Consider the following 19,864-nt stretch of genomic DNA (forward strand, 5'->3'; position numbering starts at 1 on the left):
TCGAATGAGATTTGTGTGAGGGCTGTGATACTGCCCAGATGCCCAAACCAAAGCAGGTGGTTTTCTTAGGGGGCCACACCTCAAAACTTTGACCTAAAGGTCTGATCCACAAGGCAGTGGAGCATCGTGAAGAGATGTAGTCCCTTGGTAGCTGGTGACCAACGATTGATTCATACGCCATTTGTTTCCTCAGGATACTGGAGTCCATGTGCACTGTTGTTGTGGAATCAGGGTTTTCAAACTCCCCTAGGTGCACTCAACGTGTCCACCAACCTGGTTAAAGCGCCGGACATTCGGTTTTCGTCCTCTCAATTTCGTAAACAACAGTCATGCCACGGGAAGGCAGTGAGTAGGACTTCCCTGGCAGAAGCTATATACGAGTGGCCATGTGAGAGCATTTGGAGAGGGAGGGCGGACTCTCCTCACTCTCGGCCGTACCAGGGCATTTGGAGGCAAAATCCGTTAACTAAACAACATTGAATAAAGAACACCAGTTAAATTTTCACAATAAGCATGTTTGGAATTTTTTGTTGAAGTAAACAAAAAAGTGTTTGTGATTTTATGAATTTTCGGGTGAAATTAAATGTTCCAACCCTGTTTTTTGGTGACTATCATCTAGTTTTATTCTGTTGTATGGAAATGCTTTTTTCTTTGTTAAAAGAAAATCTAATTGTAATGAAATAGTATGGAAAACAAGACCGATGATCATTTTTACCAGGTACTAACATTATCAGAAGGGGGTTTTGTGGATAGTATGGTAATTTTAATAGTTGAGACTATGAATCAATTGAAGCTAGACCACCATGGAAAACCTAGAAGCACTGGACGGCCGTTTCGTCCTATTGTAGGAATCTTCGGCAGTGCGCATCCACGATCCCGCCTCACAATATTCGAACCCAGGACCTATCAGTCTCGCGCGCGAACGCTTAACCTCTAGATCACTGATTTCAACTATTAAAATTACTATAATATCCACAAAAACCCCTTCCGATAATAATCAACATATGCTCACTAGAGATTGGCTCTAGTGAGAAGCACTGACCAGTGGAGTTCAACCAGGCCTGTTGTGAGATAGTAAATCACTGCAGACAATGATAGATAAGTCGCTCAATATCGTGGATTGGTTGAAGTTAGACATTAACACCGTTGGATGTCAACTCAGTTGTCTAGATGTTAAGCGCTCGCACGTGAAACTGACAGGTCCTGGGTTCGAATCCCGCGAGGCGGGATTGTGGGTGCGCAATGCTGAGGAGTCCCACAATAAGATGAAACGGCCGTCCAGTGCTTCCAGGTTTTCCATGGTGGTCCAGCTTCAATTGATTCATGATCTCAACTATTAAAAGGTACTAACATTATTTATAACTAACCTTTTTCGCAAATTGTAATACATTTTGTGCACGTTCAATACGATGCACCATATCCTTATGTACAGCAAGCATTCGTTTAGCTTGATCCATTGTTTCATTACGTTCTTCAATTAAATGCATGAGTTTCGTAGTTTCTACTAATTGACATTCTGATATGATTGTTTCAGCTGTGTTATGAGTGGATTGATAATCTTTAAGTACCGACCTAAATCAAGGAATCAATAAATAAAATAATACAAAGATTTGTTTCTGATAAGTTGTAAACAGATAAAAAGAATTAAGAAATTTATATGAATTCAGCTATCTGCTTAAGATTAAGTGTTTCTCACAAGTAAATATTCACTGATCAAATACAGATTAAGGCAGTTGACTTTGTGTTTAATGATGCTAATGATGTTATCGAAAAGCTAAATAACTGAAAATCCAACATACTGAACAGTGAGAATCAGAAAACAGTTTTATACTACATTACTGAATAATACAAATCAGCTACTAAAAGCTGAACGACTGTAAGCATGAATTAGAACAATATGAAATGAACAGATAGAGTCTGTCAAGCATCGGATTTGACGAAGTGCATTTAACACTATTCGGGACAAGCCAACACTAAAATCTCTTTGAAATCATGAACTGATTAATGTCAGATCACCACTGTAAACCTGGAAGCACTGGACTGCCGTTTCATCCTAGTATAATACTCTTCAGTAGTTAACGACCACCATCCCGCACTCAGGATTCAAACGCAGAACATTTGGTTTCTCGAGAACTCTTGACCTCCAGACCATTGAACCGGGATACGACGGCGTTAATGTCTAAATTCAATCAATCTACGATGTTGCTCAACCACCTATTATCTTCAATCGATAAATGCTTCACACCTGATACAGTTGTACCCATATTATACACAGCTTCTGACTACCATCAATGAAGTACTATAAACAGCTCTAATGGAAGTTGGTAATGATGATGTGGATCTGTTACCTGGAGACTGTTCGGCCTGGAATATACGGGTGATAGTGTCTTATTATGCGGTGACACTGAAGCCCTGCAATTTTCACTTAATTAGCTGACAATCAATGATCGTAAGTATGATACATAACTCTCACTTCTAAATGCAAAGTATTTTAACAAGACCGATAGGAGCTTGTGTCTGGACATACTCTTAGCAGTGAGTCATTAGAAGCCATCGAAAATCTCGTGTATTTGAGTGGATTTTGTAGTGCTAGTAATGAAGTAACAGGTGCGGTAACTTCTATGATTATGAAGCTAGGCAACACATGATATCGTCTTCGAGGAAGTATCAGTTCCCTGAAGATCATAGGTACACTTTGCTGACTGACGGTGTTAATGTCTAACTTCAACCAATCCACGAATTTGAGCAACCATTAACCAATGTCTTTAGTGAGTTGATATCTCCTAACAGATCTGGTTGAACTCCACTGCTGAGGAGTCCCACAGTGGAACTGGTTGAGCTAGGCAGAAGCAGGACCGATACGTACTCTAGACTGCTCGTGAGGTTTCGGTGTGTCACTGGTCCGATAGATAATTCGCTGCTCGCTGATTGGCGGTCATATCACATCATATGTTAACAGGACATCCACTCGGCCACAAGTTATAACATAAATATTTCTAAGTTTAGTGTTTATAAAACATGATTGTTGTAATATTGTGTATTTTACCGTGATGATCGAACAAGAGGTAAAGAATAAAGCGAGCATTCTTCTTCTTCTTCTTACCATTATTATTATTATTATTATTATTATTATTATTATTATTATTATTATTATCATTGTAATGGTACATCATCATTGATGATCTGATGCAGATGTGAAGACGCGGATTGGCAAAGCAAGAGCAGCATATTTACAGCTAATGAACATTTGGAACTCAAAACAATTGTCAACCAACTAACATCAAGATCAGAATTTTCAATACAAATGTCAAGGCAGTTCTGCTGTATGGGGCGGAGACGTGGAGAACTACGAAAGCCATTATCCAGAAGTTACAAGTGTTTATTAATAGTTGTCTACGCAAGATACCTCGGATCCGTTGGCCAGGCAATATTGTAGTGAATAAGAACACGATTGGGGACAATCGAATGTATTTAAGCAAAAATTACAGACTATCTCATTAAATTCTGACAACCATACAATGAACAGTCAATTTGCAAATTAACAACCAATAGTCTCGATATCCACTGTTTCTTCACTAATTCCATTGTTCGTGCATTTTCCTACCGATCGCGCTTCGTTTCAGTTCTTTCCTCATCGGTCTTCTGCAAAAATACATTCTATGTCTGACCAACAATATATACTACTTATATGGATATAAGTAGACCACACCACAATATCAGCAATAAGTCACTGTGGAAGACAACAAACCAGATTCCAGTGGAGGAAGAAATCGGGAAGAAGCGCTGGAAGTGGATAGGACACACACTGAAGAAAGCACCCAACTGCGTCACAAGACAAGCCCTCACATGAAATCCTCAAGGTCAAAGGAGAAGAGGAAGAACAAAGAACACATTACGTTGAGAAATGGAAACAGATATGAGAAGAATGAACAACAACTGGGTAGAACTAGAAAGGAAGGCCTAGGACAGAGTGGGTTGCAGAATGCTGGTCGACGGCCTATGCTCCATTGGGAGCAACAGGCGTAAGTAAGTAGGTAAGTAACAAACATTAGCTTCTCATAATACCTTCAGTTTGCGAAAAAAAAAACAAATGTATGAAATTAACTTACTTCCATAAGTCTGCTTCATTTTTCAACTTAGCAATTTCATCACGTAAGATTTGTTTGCTCATTTCAATATTTTCAGGATTTTCAATTATATTACTGTTATTATTATTAATTGAAATGAATGATTTAGATTTTGTAGGTGAAGAAGAAACCGGAGGAACAGTAGTGGTAATTCCATTATGTTCATGACATGATTGATTATTACTAAAATCATTAGTAGTAATATTGTTGTCAGGGATATTAACATCATTTATATTATTATTATTGATTAATTCTTTTAATGGTGATCGAGATAGATTTGATGTTGATGATGTATTTTCGCTTTTCATGCTAACATCACCAATATCTTCATGTACAGTCTGAAGAAATGTTATAAAGACGAAACCAAATTATTAAGAAAAAATAATATTTTAATGAATTGAACTAACGAGTTATATATATAATTATATCAGTCATAATTAACATCACAATACTATAATCGAATGAAGAGATGACAATTGTAAAGGTGCATAGTAAGAGTGTAGTGTGGTCAACTTATATCCTCATAAGTAGTATATAGTTATGGTCAGACATAGAATGTATTTTGGCAGAAGATCGATAAGGAGAGAACTGAAATGAAGCGCAATTGGTGGGAAAGTGCATGAACAATGTAATGAGAGAAGATGAATCGATATTTACAGAAGGAACAGTGAAAATTGACACAATTGATGGTTATTTTGCAAATTAACTGTTAATGGTATGGTTGTTAGAATTTAGTGAGATAGTTTGTAATTTGTGCTTAAATACATTCGATTTTCCCCAGTCGTGTTTTGTTCATTACGAGAGAATCGATGAAATAGTAGCTTTAATGATAATGAGAGAGACTAAAGATTAAGAATATATTTTGGAAAGAAATGAAAAGGTATGTATGAAGGGACACTGCAACTCAAAATATAAAGAAAAATACAGAGTAAATGAATCTGCGTCACTGTGATCCATACTAAGCCATGTACATAGATATGAGACATGTTAAACGCTTCTTAATAAATAATGGTTCTCAAACTGATGATACCAGTTCATGATGAATACAAAGAACATTCCCTCTGTTATATAAACATCCACATAAATATAATAGTTAAATGAGTTGTTTTTTATGAAGTTTGGAAAGGTTATTCAGTTGGAACAATGTTAAACACTGCCCATTTTAAATGCACTGAATCCTGAATTTGAGCCATATTGTAAACACAAACAACCATATGCAAGTAAATTACATTTCGTTCACGAGTCCCGAACGGGACAAAATGAATCTTGAATTCCCACTGATATCCATTATTTAAAATGATGTAGTTATTGGATTTGAGGAGTTAGTAATATTCCTTTGAATTAGTCTACACAAAAAAGACTACGACTCTACAGAAAACTATTAAAACTTGGTCATTCACATTAATCAATTCATCATAAATTATTTGATTTATTATTCCGATCATTACCTCCGTTAAGTTTATGACATCTTATAACTGAAATCATGAGTCAATTGAAGCTAGACCACCATGAAAAACCTGGAGGCACTAAACGGCCGTTTCGTCCCAGTGGGAGGTACATATGCGCCACACTATTTGTGTGTGTGGGATTCGAACCAAGGACCTATCAGTCTTGTGCGCGAGTGCTTAACTATGACATTTGGTATAGACTAATTCAATTATAACTGTTTATTTGTTCGCATGCCTTATTATAGAATAATATTTATACATTTATAAACTGTTCATCATGCAGAAGTAGTGAAATATATAATCGTTTGAAATAGGAAATGCTGTACACTATGATCATGATAGACAGATTACAGAATACTAAAAATCATGTTTTAGGTTTTACTTTCTAACTTCGTATATATCTAAACAACATCATCGGCAGCTCGACAATCGAGAATTCTGAATATCATCAGTTGAGAGAGAGTGATAAACGTAAAATAATGAGTTGTAATCTAACTGGTTGATACTCCTAGATTTAGCTGATGACTCATGATATGACAAGAGATTTTATGTAATACAATTAAAGGATAAAGAGAAACAGTTATTTCCTTGTCTATTAAACTAGTCATAAGACAAGTTCTTTACATTTAAGATATCAGTTCACTAAAAATATAGAAAGAGGCAAGATATAATAATCAAGCAGAAGTGTAGACATAAGTGTTGTTTTCGAAGGTGTGTTATTCTTCGAGCTGGAGCATGGTCTATTCCCGAAGTTTGTACTCTTTCTGAACAACATCAGAAACACACACTTCAGAAGGAAGTTGGCTGTTAAAAGTAGGTGCTAATGACTCTCAAGATTCTTATTCTGAGTTATAAACATTCCACATCATCTTGACAGGTCCTACTCCTCCTTACTTATTTAAGCTTGTTACTCCTAGTCGATGAGCATAAGCCGCCCACCAGCATTGTCCATCCAACTCTTTCTTGTACAATCCTTTCCATTTGTTTCCAAATGTTATTCATTCTTCTGACGTCTACCTCTTATTCCCGACACAATGTGCTCCTTGGTCTTCCTCTTTTCCGTTTCCCTTTAGAATTCCAAGTTAGCGCTTGCCTTATGATGCAGTCTCATGATTTCCTCAATGTATATCCTATTCACTTCCGATGCCTTTACCTAATTTCCTCTTCATCTGGAAACTGGTTTGTTCTCTGCCACAGTAGGTTATTAATGATATCCGGTCAACGGACATTGAGGATCTTGCATAAACAACTGTTTATAAGTACTTTAATGATGGTTGTGGTATTTCTAAAATTTTCAGCTCCGTACAGTAGAAATGTCTTGATATCCGTATTAAAGATTCTGACTTCGATGCTAGCTGACAGTTGTTTCGAGTTCCATATACTTCTTAACTATAGGAATGTCGCACTTGCTTTGCCAATCCTTGCATTTAAGTCTGCATGAGATCCTCCTTGTTCATCGAGGATGGTGCCCAGGTGCGTGAAAGTTTCCACTTTATCCAAAGCTTTTTCGCTCGAAATTCTTCGAGGGTTACCGTCGGTTTCAATCCCCAGTAAAGGTGGTTTGGATATAAGGTCAACAACCTTGTTAAAAAAACACTAGCAGGTCCCGTTGCTGTTACTTAAGTCAAACAGAATTAGAACCCAAGTTTGTACAAAAATTCCTGTACCACCGGAACTTCAAAAACAAGCATCAAATCGATCAATAATGGTGGCTTGCAGAAATTATCATCACACTTACCTATTTTTCTTAACTGCGTAAAAATTGCAGCATCGTTTTTATTATGCGTTCATTTTAATTAATGCATTATGCATACATTAATCCTATATGTAACCACACACTTAGCGCATCTATCGTGATTTGATGACTTGGTGCAAAATGATAATGCGTATGTATATATGATCAAAATTATTTATTGTTTGACAGAAAATTAGTTTCCATTATAATGTAAACTGTAATATGGATTCTTATGCTAATCGTCTTAATTGCTGATAAACGTATGGAGGTAGTTGCCACTTTTCGGCTGTCCATACAACGAAAGGATATTTCATTTTAAAGAATCTGGAAGAGAAACTATGTTAGGAATGATCTTAACGACTAAGGAATATGGCTACAGAACTTCAGAGATAACTGCTTGAAGCCGGCCACGTATGGCTCTTTTCTGTTACCATCACACTAAGATGACATGTTTGGTCGGGAACTTTGTACAATACTTTAATCTAGCTCACATTTGATGCAACAAAAAAAATTTGTAAAATCAGGACTGATCTAAAACCCCATAGTGGTTGAAGATAAGTAGAGTAATTATATACATGGATGACCAAAAGGGAGCTTATACCATTTTTCGAAACAAAAAACCTTTACAGTTAAAATTTATGCTGAAGAGAAACTTATTGCAACATTTTTCCATTCTATCTAAATGCTCTTGGAAAAGAAAAAAAGCGATTAAGTAGGTGAACTACCTTATACAACTGCAAACATTCTGTATTTTCTTTATTTCCTAACAACATTGCACCATCACCATCAGTACAGCTACCAGTTATCTCCATTTTACTAGATATCTCCATTGAACCATTCAGATCATGTACGGAACTGACTGTTTTCCATGTCTCCTCATCATCCAATAATTGTTGAGAGATTTGTTCAGACTGAACAAATGATGATGTTACATTTAAGCAAGATTGTTGTTGGTGTTGTTCTCTTTCATGTTTCTCTTGTTCAATGCTTAATTCCTTTTTAATTGATTCAGCTTTATTACCTACCGAACAGGATTCAATTAATGATTTCGATGAATCAATCATACTCTGCTGTTTATTTACTAATGGAGTATCTTTCGGTGCTAACTGTGATGAACCAGATGACATAAGACGTGAGTAAACAGACCGTGCAGCTTTTGATAAAAATCCAGAAATACCACCAGTATCTTTAGTATACGGTGTAGTATCGATATCTGTATTACGATTGACAGTATATTCAGGTGTATTGTAAGGAACATCTAATGCATTAGTTTGTTGAATGCCCTCCGGTATACACATTGATTTGTTAAGATGGAATGGTGTTGATGTCAAGTTTGATATTTGTGGTTTACTGACTAATTTTTCATTATTTAACATCTTTTCAGATTTCGTTATATCAAATGTCAAAGATGGAGTAACAGATTTAGAAGATTGAATTTCTGGAGTTTTATCTGAAACAAATTAAAGAATGAATATTCATACAGTAACTGAGTTAGCATATTCATGGTGAGTATGAACAAAAACCATAAATTTCGCTCAATTACGAAGTTCGAGAAGAGCTTATTAGGATTATCGCGTGGAACTGAGTCAAGAATGCTGTAATTTTTGATAAGGCTTAGTTAAATACTTAATGCTTTGAGTGACTGATGACAATTTTTCAGTGACCTATCCTAGTCTTTTTTAAACTTGAAACTATGTTTGGTAATGTTGAACACTGACATAAATGATCATAACAGTAAATAATAAAATTGAATATTTGACAGGCTGTGTCAATCAGTTTTTATTTTATTTATTTATTTAAACACATAAATATCGATACAAAGCGGCACCAGATATATATGAGCAACACAAATTTCGTTTGATTTGTGTGAGGGCTGTAATACTGTTCAGGTGCTCAAAGCGAAGCAGGTGGTTTTCTTAGGAAGCCACAACCGGAACCTTTGACCGAAAGATACGATCCACAAGGTAGTAGAGCATCGTGAGGAGATGCAGTCCTATGGTAGCCGGTGACCAACGATTGATTCATACGCCATTCGTTCCTCAGGATACTGGAGCCCATGTGCACTGTTAGCTTGGAATCACGGGTTTACTACTCCCCTAGGTGGACCCTCCATAACCACCAACCCGGTTAAAGCGCCGGACATTCGCTTTTCGTTCTCTCAATTCCGTAAACAACAGTAATGCCACGAGAAGGCAGTGAGTAGGACTTCCCTGACAGAGGTTATATACGCGTGGCGATGAGAGCATTTCGAGAGGGATAGCGGACTCTCCCTACTTTCGGCCGTACCAGGGCATTTAGGGGTTCACTGAGATATATATAGATATATCAAAGATCATTAAGCGGTTTTGTTATTAATAATTATAAAGGTTCTTATTTCACCCGTTGTTGATAATCAAGATTGAATTTTATCTATAATTTGTGGTAGATATACTCCATGAATAGATAAACTGATAACATTATAAATATTTAAAAATTTATTATAATCTGGATAGTTGCTTTCACTGGATATACCAATTCCTCGGTCTCTCTTAGCCATGGTTTATTCAGAAGGCAGTCTTTCATGGTGGATTTACTTGGTAGAGATCAAACAATAACAATTTAAGCAAACAATGCATGTGTTTAAACATATGTACAATTCTGATGTGTGCTACTGATGTCGATAGATCTAAGTAGTATGTATCATCAATCGAAAGTGAGATACCTCGAAGCAGAAGGTTAAGAAGATCAAAAAAAAGAGAACGAGAACAAAGAGTGATTGTTGTGGAAATGAAGGAACAGTAAAGTCTGAGACGATTGATCGACATTTTCCAAACGAATTATTTACTGTATGGTTCTCAGATTTAACTAAGATGTTTTCGGCGAAACTATAATTTATGGACGTACCAATCAGGTATAAGATAACACGTCTCGGATTCTGGCGCGAAATCCACTCATCCATTCGGTTAAATAGAGTTTCGGCATTATAGCTAACGTCAACTGGTGGTGAAAACTTAAAATCTAATTCGTAACCTTAACCATCAACGGCAAATCATAATTCTGACTCCTCACACTGATTTATAACCCTCATTTGATCCTAGTTATCAGGTGGACACCCTCAAAGTCAGTTTAGCGTCGCTCATAGGTCATCCATAAATGATAGTCTAACTGATGTCCTCTAATATTATGTTCAAATACATTTCTTTGTCCTCATTTGTGCTCTCATTCACTACACAATGACCTAACAAATAGGCCAAGTGGCTTATTGAAGGTATTACTAGCTAATAAGAAAAAAGCGGCCACACATGAATAATAGGTTACATAAGGCGGCAATTCAATACAAACAAAATAGAAATCCAAATGTACGAAATCAAACACAAATAGAATAGAGTAATATTCAATTCCATAACCCAAAAACTGAGAGGTGTAATCTTTTAAAAACTAAAACTAATCACTTTATTTTTATATATAGTTGAAATCATGAGTCGATTGAAGCTAGACAATCGTGGAAAACCTGGAAGCACTGAACGGCCGTTTCGTCCTATTATGGGACTCCTCAGCAGTGCGCATCCACGATCCCGCCTCGCGAGATTTGAGATTCACTAGTGACTGGCTCCATTTGGTACTTCTTGGGGTTCCAGTGAGAAGTAGTAACCAGTGGATTTCAACCAGATCTGTTGGGAGATATCAACTCACTGAAGACAATTGGTGAACAGTTGCTCAACTTCGTGGATCGGTTGAAGTTAGACATTAACACCGTTGGATGCCGGCCGACTCAGTGGTCTATCAGTTAAGTGCTCGCGCGCGAGACTGATATTTCCTGGGTTCCAATCTCATGAGGCGAGATCGTGGATGCGCACTGTTGAGGAGTCCCATAATAGGACGAAACGGCCGTACAGTGCTTCCAGGTTTTTCACAGTGGTCTAGCTTCAATTGACTCATGATTTCAACTACATAAAATTACTGAAAATCTCCACAAAAACCCTTTAATCACTTTATCTTCATCAAGATATAATTACACAGAAAAAGGTAATTAAGTAAATAATCACACCATTATCAAAAGACATTTTTTCTTTTTGTTTTTTATGTTTAAAATAAATTCCATAGATACACAATAATAGAAAGTTTTCAACGTCTATATGACCCGGGGGTTGTTTATGTTTGTTTGTTTGTTTTAACAAACAGAACATACGTACATACAAACACACATACACACACATACCTTTCCTAATGAATACATTTCTTCTAATTGAACAAAACGCATAGTTATTTGTTGTAAAATAAAAACGGTGTGTTTTTTGAAAATAATTAACATAGAAAAATGTTAATAAGACAAACAATAAACAATTTAGGGTCGTCATAGTGTATACATTAAATGAATGAACAAAAGAAAATATTAAGTGAAGATAACTACGGATAACTATGACCTAAAGTGATTATATTGAGAAAATAACTCCGACTGTGGCTCTTTTAGAGTTACTGCCGGTCCGAAGCCCGGGTAGGGCAGGAGGGTCGGGCATGTTGGTTAGAGACCCTATCCTGTACAAAACTAACTCGCTAAAAAAACGCTAACCAGAAAAATTATTCAAACCACTTAAAACCTTCACTGAGAGTTTAAGGAAGAATTATGACGCCTCCTGATGAAAGCCGAAATTTTTCCGGAAGTCACGAGGCCGATGCCTGGAAAATGTGGGAGACAGGAAAGACCAGTCAAATAGCAATGAAAATGGGGACATACAAAGTGGCAGTACTCGGGATAAGCGAAACCCATTGGAAACAAGCTGGACAACAAAGGCTAGGTACGGGAGAGATGCTGCTGTACTCCGGTCACGAAGGGGAAAACGCTTCATACACTCAGGGAGTTGCACTAATGCTGTCTAGAGAAGCTCGAAATGCACTTGTAGGATGGGAGTCTCATGGATCCAGAATTCTCAAAGTATCATTCAAAACAAAGGAGGGGATCACAATGAATGTTATCCAATGTTATGCACCCACCAATGATAGCAACGACGATGATAAAGATCAGTTCTATGAAAGGCCGCAATCAATCATAACGAAGTGCTCACGAAAGGACCTCACCATCCTGATGGGAGATCTAAATGCTAAAGTCGGAGTGGACAACACAGGATATGAAAATGTAATTGGACGACATGGACTAGGAGAGAGAAATGAAAATGGGGAGAGACTTGCAAACCTATGTGCATTCAACAAATTGGTTATAGGCGGCACAATATTTCCACACAAGCGCATACACAAAGCTACATGGATCTCACCGGACCAAACCACAGAGAACCAGATAGATCACATCTGTATCAACAAGAAATTCCGAAGGACAATGGAAGATGTGAGAACTAGGAGAGCAGCTGACATAGCTTCATATCACCACCACGTTGTGGCCAAGATGAAACTGAAGATAAAGAAACACTGGACAACTGGACAAAGAGCATTACAAAGGTTCAATACAGCCTTCCTTCGAGATACTGACAAGCTCAACGAATTCAAGATAACTCTGAACAACAGGTTCCAGGCTCTACAGGATCTACTGAATGAACAAGAAACTACTTTGGAGGACAACTGGAAAGGGATAAAAGAAGCACTAACTTCAACGTGTCAGGAGGTTCTGGGTCCTAAGAAGCATCATCACAAGGAATGGATCTCTATGAGAAACCTGGACAAAATTCAAGAAAGGAAGAACAAGAAACTAGTAATTAACAACAGCCGAACACGAGCAGAGAAAGTCAAAGCACAAGGAGACTACGCAGAAGCAAACAAGGAAGTGAAGAAAAGCATTAAGGCCGACAAGCAGAAATACATGGGAGAACTAGCAACGGCGGCGGAAAAAGCTGCAAGAGAAGGGAATATGAAACAACTATATGATACAACGAAGAAATTGGCAGGGAGATATAGCAAACCAGAGAGACCAGTCAAGGACAAAGAAGGAAAGACAATCACTGAGATTCAAGAACAAAGGAAAAGATGTGCAGAATACTTCGAGGAACTACTGAATAGACCAGCCCCATTGGATCCACCGAACATCGAAGCGGCACACACTGACCTTCCTATAGATGTCACTCCACCAAAGATCGAAAAAGTCAAGATGGCCATCAGACAAATCAAAAGTGGGAAGGCGGCAGGACCTGACAATATACCAGCAGAAGCACTGAAGTCAGACATTGAAGTAACTGCAAACATGCTTCACCTTCTATTCAAGAAGATTTGGTGGGAGGAACAAGCGCCAACGGACTGGAAAGAAAGATACCTCATCAAAATACCAAAGAAAGGAGATCTGAGCAAATGTGAGAATTACAGAGCCATCAGTTTGCTGTAAGTACCAGGAAAAGTTTTCAATAGAGTGTTGCTGAACCGGATGAAAGACGCAGTAGATGCCCAACTTCGAGATCAACAGGCTGGATTCCGTAAGGATCACTCGTGCATAGACCAGATTGCGAAACTACGGATTATCGTCGAACAGTCAGTTGAATGGAACTCGTCACTATACATCAACTTCATTGACTTATGAGAAGGCGTTCGACAGTGTGGACAGGGGAAAATTATGGAAACTTCTTCGACACTATGGAGTTCATCAGAAGATTGTCAACATTATCCGGAACTCATACGACGGACTACAGTACAAAGTCGTGCATGGAGGACAGCTGACAGATGCCTTTCCAGCAAGGACCGGAGTCAGACAAGGCTGCCAACTCTCGCCATTCCTCTTTCTTCTGACAATTGACTCGATTATGAGAGAGGACAACGCAGCTTCCAGATGAAGAGGGAATTAGGAAAATACGTTGGATCGGACATACATTAAGAAAATCACTAAACTGCATCACGAGGCAAGCCATAACTTGGAATCAGGAAAGGAAGCGGAAAAGAGAAAGGCCAAAGAACACATTGCGCCGAAAAATAGAAGCAGATATGAAAAGGATGAATAACAACTGGAAAGAAGTAGAAAGGATTGCCCAGGACAGGGTTGGATGGAGAATACTGGTGTGCGGCCTATGCTCCTTTATGAGGGGTAACAGGCGTGAGTAAATACTTTAGAGCTAGTGACACGGAATTCAATCCTCCAGGGAGCATTGTTTCCCCCAAGATTACAGGTACACCTCGCTGACGAGTGCCAAATAATACGAAGCCTAGGTCCGAGGTTTCTTGTTGACTACCTTCAGTCATCACCTTAAAACTTAATCTTGTGACAGGGGTAACAGGAGTAAGTATACATACATTTTTTTCTGAAAGATCATCAGATAATGAGTTTAGTAAATGACAACGTCGTAGGTGTTCACCTCTAAGGTGTCATATCTCATCACAAAATATCTGTCTAATGCTTTCTACCTTTTAATGCTTGTTAAAATGATGTCACTAATTAATGAAACTATAATAATTGAAATCTGACAGTTATGTGTCATTGTGTACTGCATATTTTAATACATATAAAAACACAAAACAAACACAAACGTGATTGTATACCCAACTGTATGTACAATGAACTTACGTTCATGGATAGGCAGATCACACTTTTGAACAATCTGCGTTACAATTATTGATTTATCATTTTGTTGCATAGAATCATCTTTCATTTCAACACGATCTAACATATTGACGAGTAGATCTAAATCTGACGATTCTGTCATTTTGTGAATGGATTTATGAAAATCCGCAGTATTCTCTTTAATCTTTCTTGCACTAGATTCGAATTCTTCCTTATTATTATTGTTATTGGAAATATTCTCGCACAAATTATTATCATTGTTACCATCATTGTATTCGAGTTGACTTTGCCGTATTATATTGATTTCCTGCAGTTTATTATCATTGAGTATTGAAAAAGATGCCCATTCCGGTGAACTGTTACCTCCTTCATCATCACCATCCCCTCCACCTAAAGCTTGATTTAAAACACTACGATGTCTCCATGGTGAATAGATAGTGGTAGCGTTTGTAATTGATGTGACAGCTGGGCAGGTTTTAGAAGATTTGTTCGCAAGTGTAGAAAAAGATGAACTGAGCAATTCAACACCTGTAGAACAAGTTGTTTTAACAGGAACTGTAGTTGTAATACGCTGAATTACATCATCACAAGGTGAATTAAATTGATCAACATTGACGTGAGGTGAGAGAGGCGCCACGGTTGATTTAGTTGTCGATATTGACGATGACGTTGTTGTTGTTATCATTGTAGGTGATGCTGTAACGACGTTAATCAATTCTTCATTGCCAATAGGACTTATTAAATGACCTGTACGATTATAATATGATGTATTGATGGTAATATTACTGTTGGAAGGTTCAGGAGTTATTGTGCTAAGAAATGGGATTCAGAAAAGGAAATTCAGCTGACAAAATAAAATTTATCTGAACACATAGTGAAAATCACGTTGAAACTAGAATGTTATTATTATAAAAAAGGTGGTCGACGTAAACTCAAGTGTCGATTGATACGAAACGGTAGTTTTAAGGGTACAGTACTTCACTTTCAGACGATGGATTCACAGATTCAAACTGTGAATCTCAACTACTTAGTTCTAGGCAGTTAAATGATAGTATTAGAAGTTTCCTAACTGCATAAAGCTTCCCTCGGAGCTGAGGAAACAATTTTGTGCTTCATAGGAGAGTTACATTATATGATGACTTCACAGGATCAAAATTTAACATATTATTCACAATTCCCGCAGTGATCATTCACAAAACATAATAACTCAAAATGATTTTCTACACTGTGATGAGAGCAAGAAAACATCTAAGAGCAAGTAAGAGAATAATGAATATTAAACGAATTGTTAAGACGAATACCAGTAACAATTCAAACGAAAACTCACACGAATATTTAAAAGATGTACTATAGCAATGAAGAAGTATAATTACGGAATTTAGTGTTCTAGAGGTTATACTACTTCTTTTCAGTTAATAATTCAATGGTTTAGATTCTGTCTCACTTAGTTCGACAGCAAGACAATCGCACTAGCACTCCATATATGAATGTGGCTAAAACCTCAGTAGATGAATTTGCATATATATATCGTAATTTATACAGTTATGAATAAAACTTACATTAGTTGTTCAGGAAGTTGATCGACTGATTCACAAAGCTGTGGGGAAGCACAACCTATACATTATGAGTAAAGGTGGGAGGGCAGATTTGATTAAAACCGAGAGAAAGAAAAAACATACAACATAGATAACATTGGTGACTATGGTGATAAATAATAAATATAACTTTAAATCAATGTTTTATTACATTAGTTGCTAATATGTCGCCTAAACTACTTGCCATATAGTGGTATATTTTGTTTAGCTGTATAGAGTGACGTAAACTTGCTAGCCAATTATTATTTCTTCTACTTGTAAACTTGTACAATTTGCGTTATTCAGCAGTACTCCTTTTTATCCAGTTTTAAGGACTTGGATCTTTACGTTGTTAATGTAAAGCATTGCAATTGATTAGTCTATTCTGACATATAAGCATCACATGGGGACTGTCTCGATAATATCATTAGCCATATGGCTTTTGAAGCAGAGATGGGTAGGAGCTAGCAACCGAATCTAAAAGGGGCATTTCATCCTACTTTGGATTCATCGACAGGATATATATGCTTTACAGTGTTCATGTTTACTTCGGAATTAGAACCTACTGCATTTCGTCTCAAATATCAATGAATCATCAAAATAGCTATTGAGTCTAGATAGTCACTAGCTTGTGCAACTGGAATCAGTTATAATTTAGTTGTAAAGGATTTCTCATGTTCACTTGTATTTCTCTTGTTTTCTTAATTAGATTTCGTAACCACTTTCTGAAATGATTCTGAAAAGGTCTGAGGATACAATAGTTTGTTGTTTATGAACAATTACTTGACTTTGTATAGATAATGAATAGACATGTATTTGTGTATCCACTCATTATTAAATACTAAACTCTGTTAAGAAACTGTAAATAGTTTACAAACTTGTTTTGATTGTTTATAAGCATTTATTGCTGACTGAGCTTAGACCAACATTCAGAAATTGGGTGATACTATAATTCATGGACAATCTTTGAGTGACCCCCCCCTAAATGATCTTAAGAAAACTCATCAACCTACTAAGGTTTAAAGAGGGTTATAAATTAGTGTGGGTTGGAATTCAGAGTTATGAATTAGAGATGGGGTCTTTGTCACGAACTGGCATCAGCTATAATACGAAAATACTATTTAGCCGTGTAAATGAATGAATTTCGCCTAAAAATCCAAGCCTTGTAATCTTAAATCTGATTGGTTCGTCCACAAACAACAGTCACACATGAACTAATAATATATACGACTATACAACTGTACAACGATGTCTCTGGAAAGAAAATTTTCTTTGTCGAGCTGTCTTCATTTATTATATCAGTCAGTCATGTGTAGCAATGTAGAATCTGAAACATATGTGCACCGTCTCAAGATGCTATGTTACATTCTGAATAAAATATTTCCTAATTGAGCAAATATTGAAATAAAGTTTACCGTTTTTAGAAACAGAGTAATAAATTTCAACATTGGCGAACTGGGACCCAAAGGAAAAAATTAATTGAGGCTAGTTACACAAATACTTTTGGCATGAAGCTCTTGATGTTCTAATGTTTTACTTCAAAAAGCCTTACGATTGATGGCGAAAATCTGTAAAGTAAGATTAAATGGTCTATTTTTATGACCAGCCCTTCTCAACTTTCCTCCCTATGTTTTAAAAACGCAACATCATTATACATGTTGGTTGCATGAAGGAAACATTATATTACAGTCATACCCTAGTACAAACAGCAGGATGAATTGGCCCTTGGGTCTTAAGTTGCGGCTTTTAGTCTCTGTTCTTGAACCGAGCTGCTTATCATGGTATGGCCTAAAGCAATAAGTGTTTAACCACCCAATGTTGCTTGATTGAACATTTAAACAAGCGAGCCCAAATAGAACATAAACGTAACAGAGACGGTTGAGTGTAACAAAATGAAAACACTCTAATATAGTTTCTTGTTACAAAAATATACTCAAGTAGGGCGATAAACAAGTTTTTGGTGTTGGTTTGTTCTCTGATAAACAAGTTCAAATTGACTTACCTTTTGAGACACTCATTAACGGATCGAAATTTAATATGATTGAATCATTGAGATTTGAACAATTTATTCGAGTCTGTAACGATTAAAAAAACACGATTTTAAACAATGCAAAATGGTGACAGAATGAAACGTGAGTGTAATGAAGAAAACGAAGTTGTAAATATATATCTAAAATTACTCTATAAACTAGTAGTAACCAAGCTCTTGTACACATGAGAACAAGCAATAAAACGTGGAGACAAGCACTCTTTCACCCTACTTCTCTCTATCGGCGAGGTAGGCAGTAGTTCGGATACGTAGCACATGTCTCGAATACCTTCATCAATCAAGATTTAAAACTTGATTAACAGATTGTTCAGCTATACCTAGTAACATCCGTCTGTTCAATGATACGTAAGTGATACTTCGCAAACACATTGTGATCAAATAGCAGTAACCTACGAATATCTTCTGATTTTAATGTTTGCGTTTCATAATTATTTGCCAAAACAGAATGAACCGCTGCTCCGCATACTCGCAAACTAATTGGCAGACGGACAGCTTGCCCACGCCATAAGTGAGACGAAATCCCAGGCGCTATACGAAGTTGCATAATATTTGTCCCAATTTTGTCAGATACAAACCTATCAGGGCTGATAAGAATTTCAAATCAAAACATACATAGAGCTGTATTTAACCAAATTAACTTATGGTTATTAACGATCTCTCTAGTATGTTTCCAAAAATCGAGTGTACGTATTAACTATCAAGAAAACTAGCCAATAAATGCAGATGTAGAAGATATATTATCTCACTTCCTCAGGGGGATATAAGTAGAACTACTATGCTATGTGCTACTTATGTTTGCAGATATAAGTAGTGTGTAGCACCGGTCGGAAGTGGAATGTCTGTGAGCAGAAAGTTGAGAGGATTAAAATGAAGAGGAGAGTGAAGGAAACTGAAAGCAATCAAGATAACGACAGGAATGAAGGAACAATCAAGCTTGTAAGAGACTATTCCAAGAAGATATGCAAGTGATGTATTTGATGTATGATTTCGACATTTTACTAAACCACAGTGATCATGCATTAAATGATAAATGGGGTTGTCCTTACCTGAGTTCTTGTTCCCTACACTACCGTCAATACTATTATTCAATAAAAATGAGATACTTTTCAAAATAAACACAGTAATTCTACATTCCATGAAGATATATACAGAGTGACATGAAGGATGATGCACAACATGAAGTGAGAAAAACTGATGAATTAAATTTTTGTTTTAGTTAACAATCAATTTGAAGATTAACTTACAAAATTCAAATTGATTGTTTAAATCTACTAGAAACAAATATAAAGTTTAAATTAGAATATAGTATAACAAAACAATAAACATAATTAGAAGGGGTTTCGTGGAGATTTAGTATTTTCATAGTTGAAAGCGTGAGTCCATTGAAGCTAGACCACCAAGGAAAACCTGGAAGCACTGGACGACCGGCGCAATGCTGAAGAGTCCCACAGTAGGACGAAAC

At 36.8% G+C, this 19,864-nt stretch overlaps 1 protein-coding gene across 1 annotated transcript in view; it reads right to left on the reverse strand.

Moving 5' to 3' along the window:
• Positions 1-559: 559 nt before the first annotated feature.
• The window catches only part of Smp_142100 (hypothetical protein), a gene marked incomplete at both ends in the record, with an annotated part of 47,164 nt that continues 27,859 nt past the window's right edge, over positions 560-19,864 (reverse strand). Inside the window, 7 exons of the mRNA XM_018791701.1 lie at positions 560-666; positions 1,409-1,572; positions 4,110-4,465; positions 8,036-8,760; positions 14,782-15,590; positions 16,338-16,392; positions 18,355-18,427. Coding sequence (XP_018645120.1) covers positions 560-666; positions 1,409-1,572; positions 4,110-4,465; positions 8,036-8,760; positions 14,782-15,590; positions 16,338-16,392; positions 18,355-18,427 — 2,289 coding nt within the window. The remainder of the gene's footprint in view (positions 667-1,408; positions 1,573-4,109; positions 4,466-8,035; positions 8,761-14,781; positions 15,591-16,337; positions 16,393-18,354; positions 18,428-19,864) is intronic.

Source organism: Schistosoma mansoni, assembly GCF_000237925.1.
Source record: "Schistosoma mansoni, WGS project CABG00000000 data, chromosome 1 unplaced supercontig 0094, strain Puerto Rico, whole genome shotgun sequence".
NCBI classification, from domain to species: domain Eukaryota; kingdom Metazoa; phylum Platyhelminthes; class Trematoda; order Strigeidida; family Schistosomatidae; genus Schistosoma; species Schistosoma mansoni.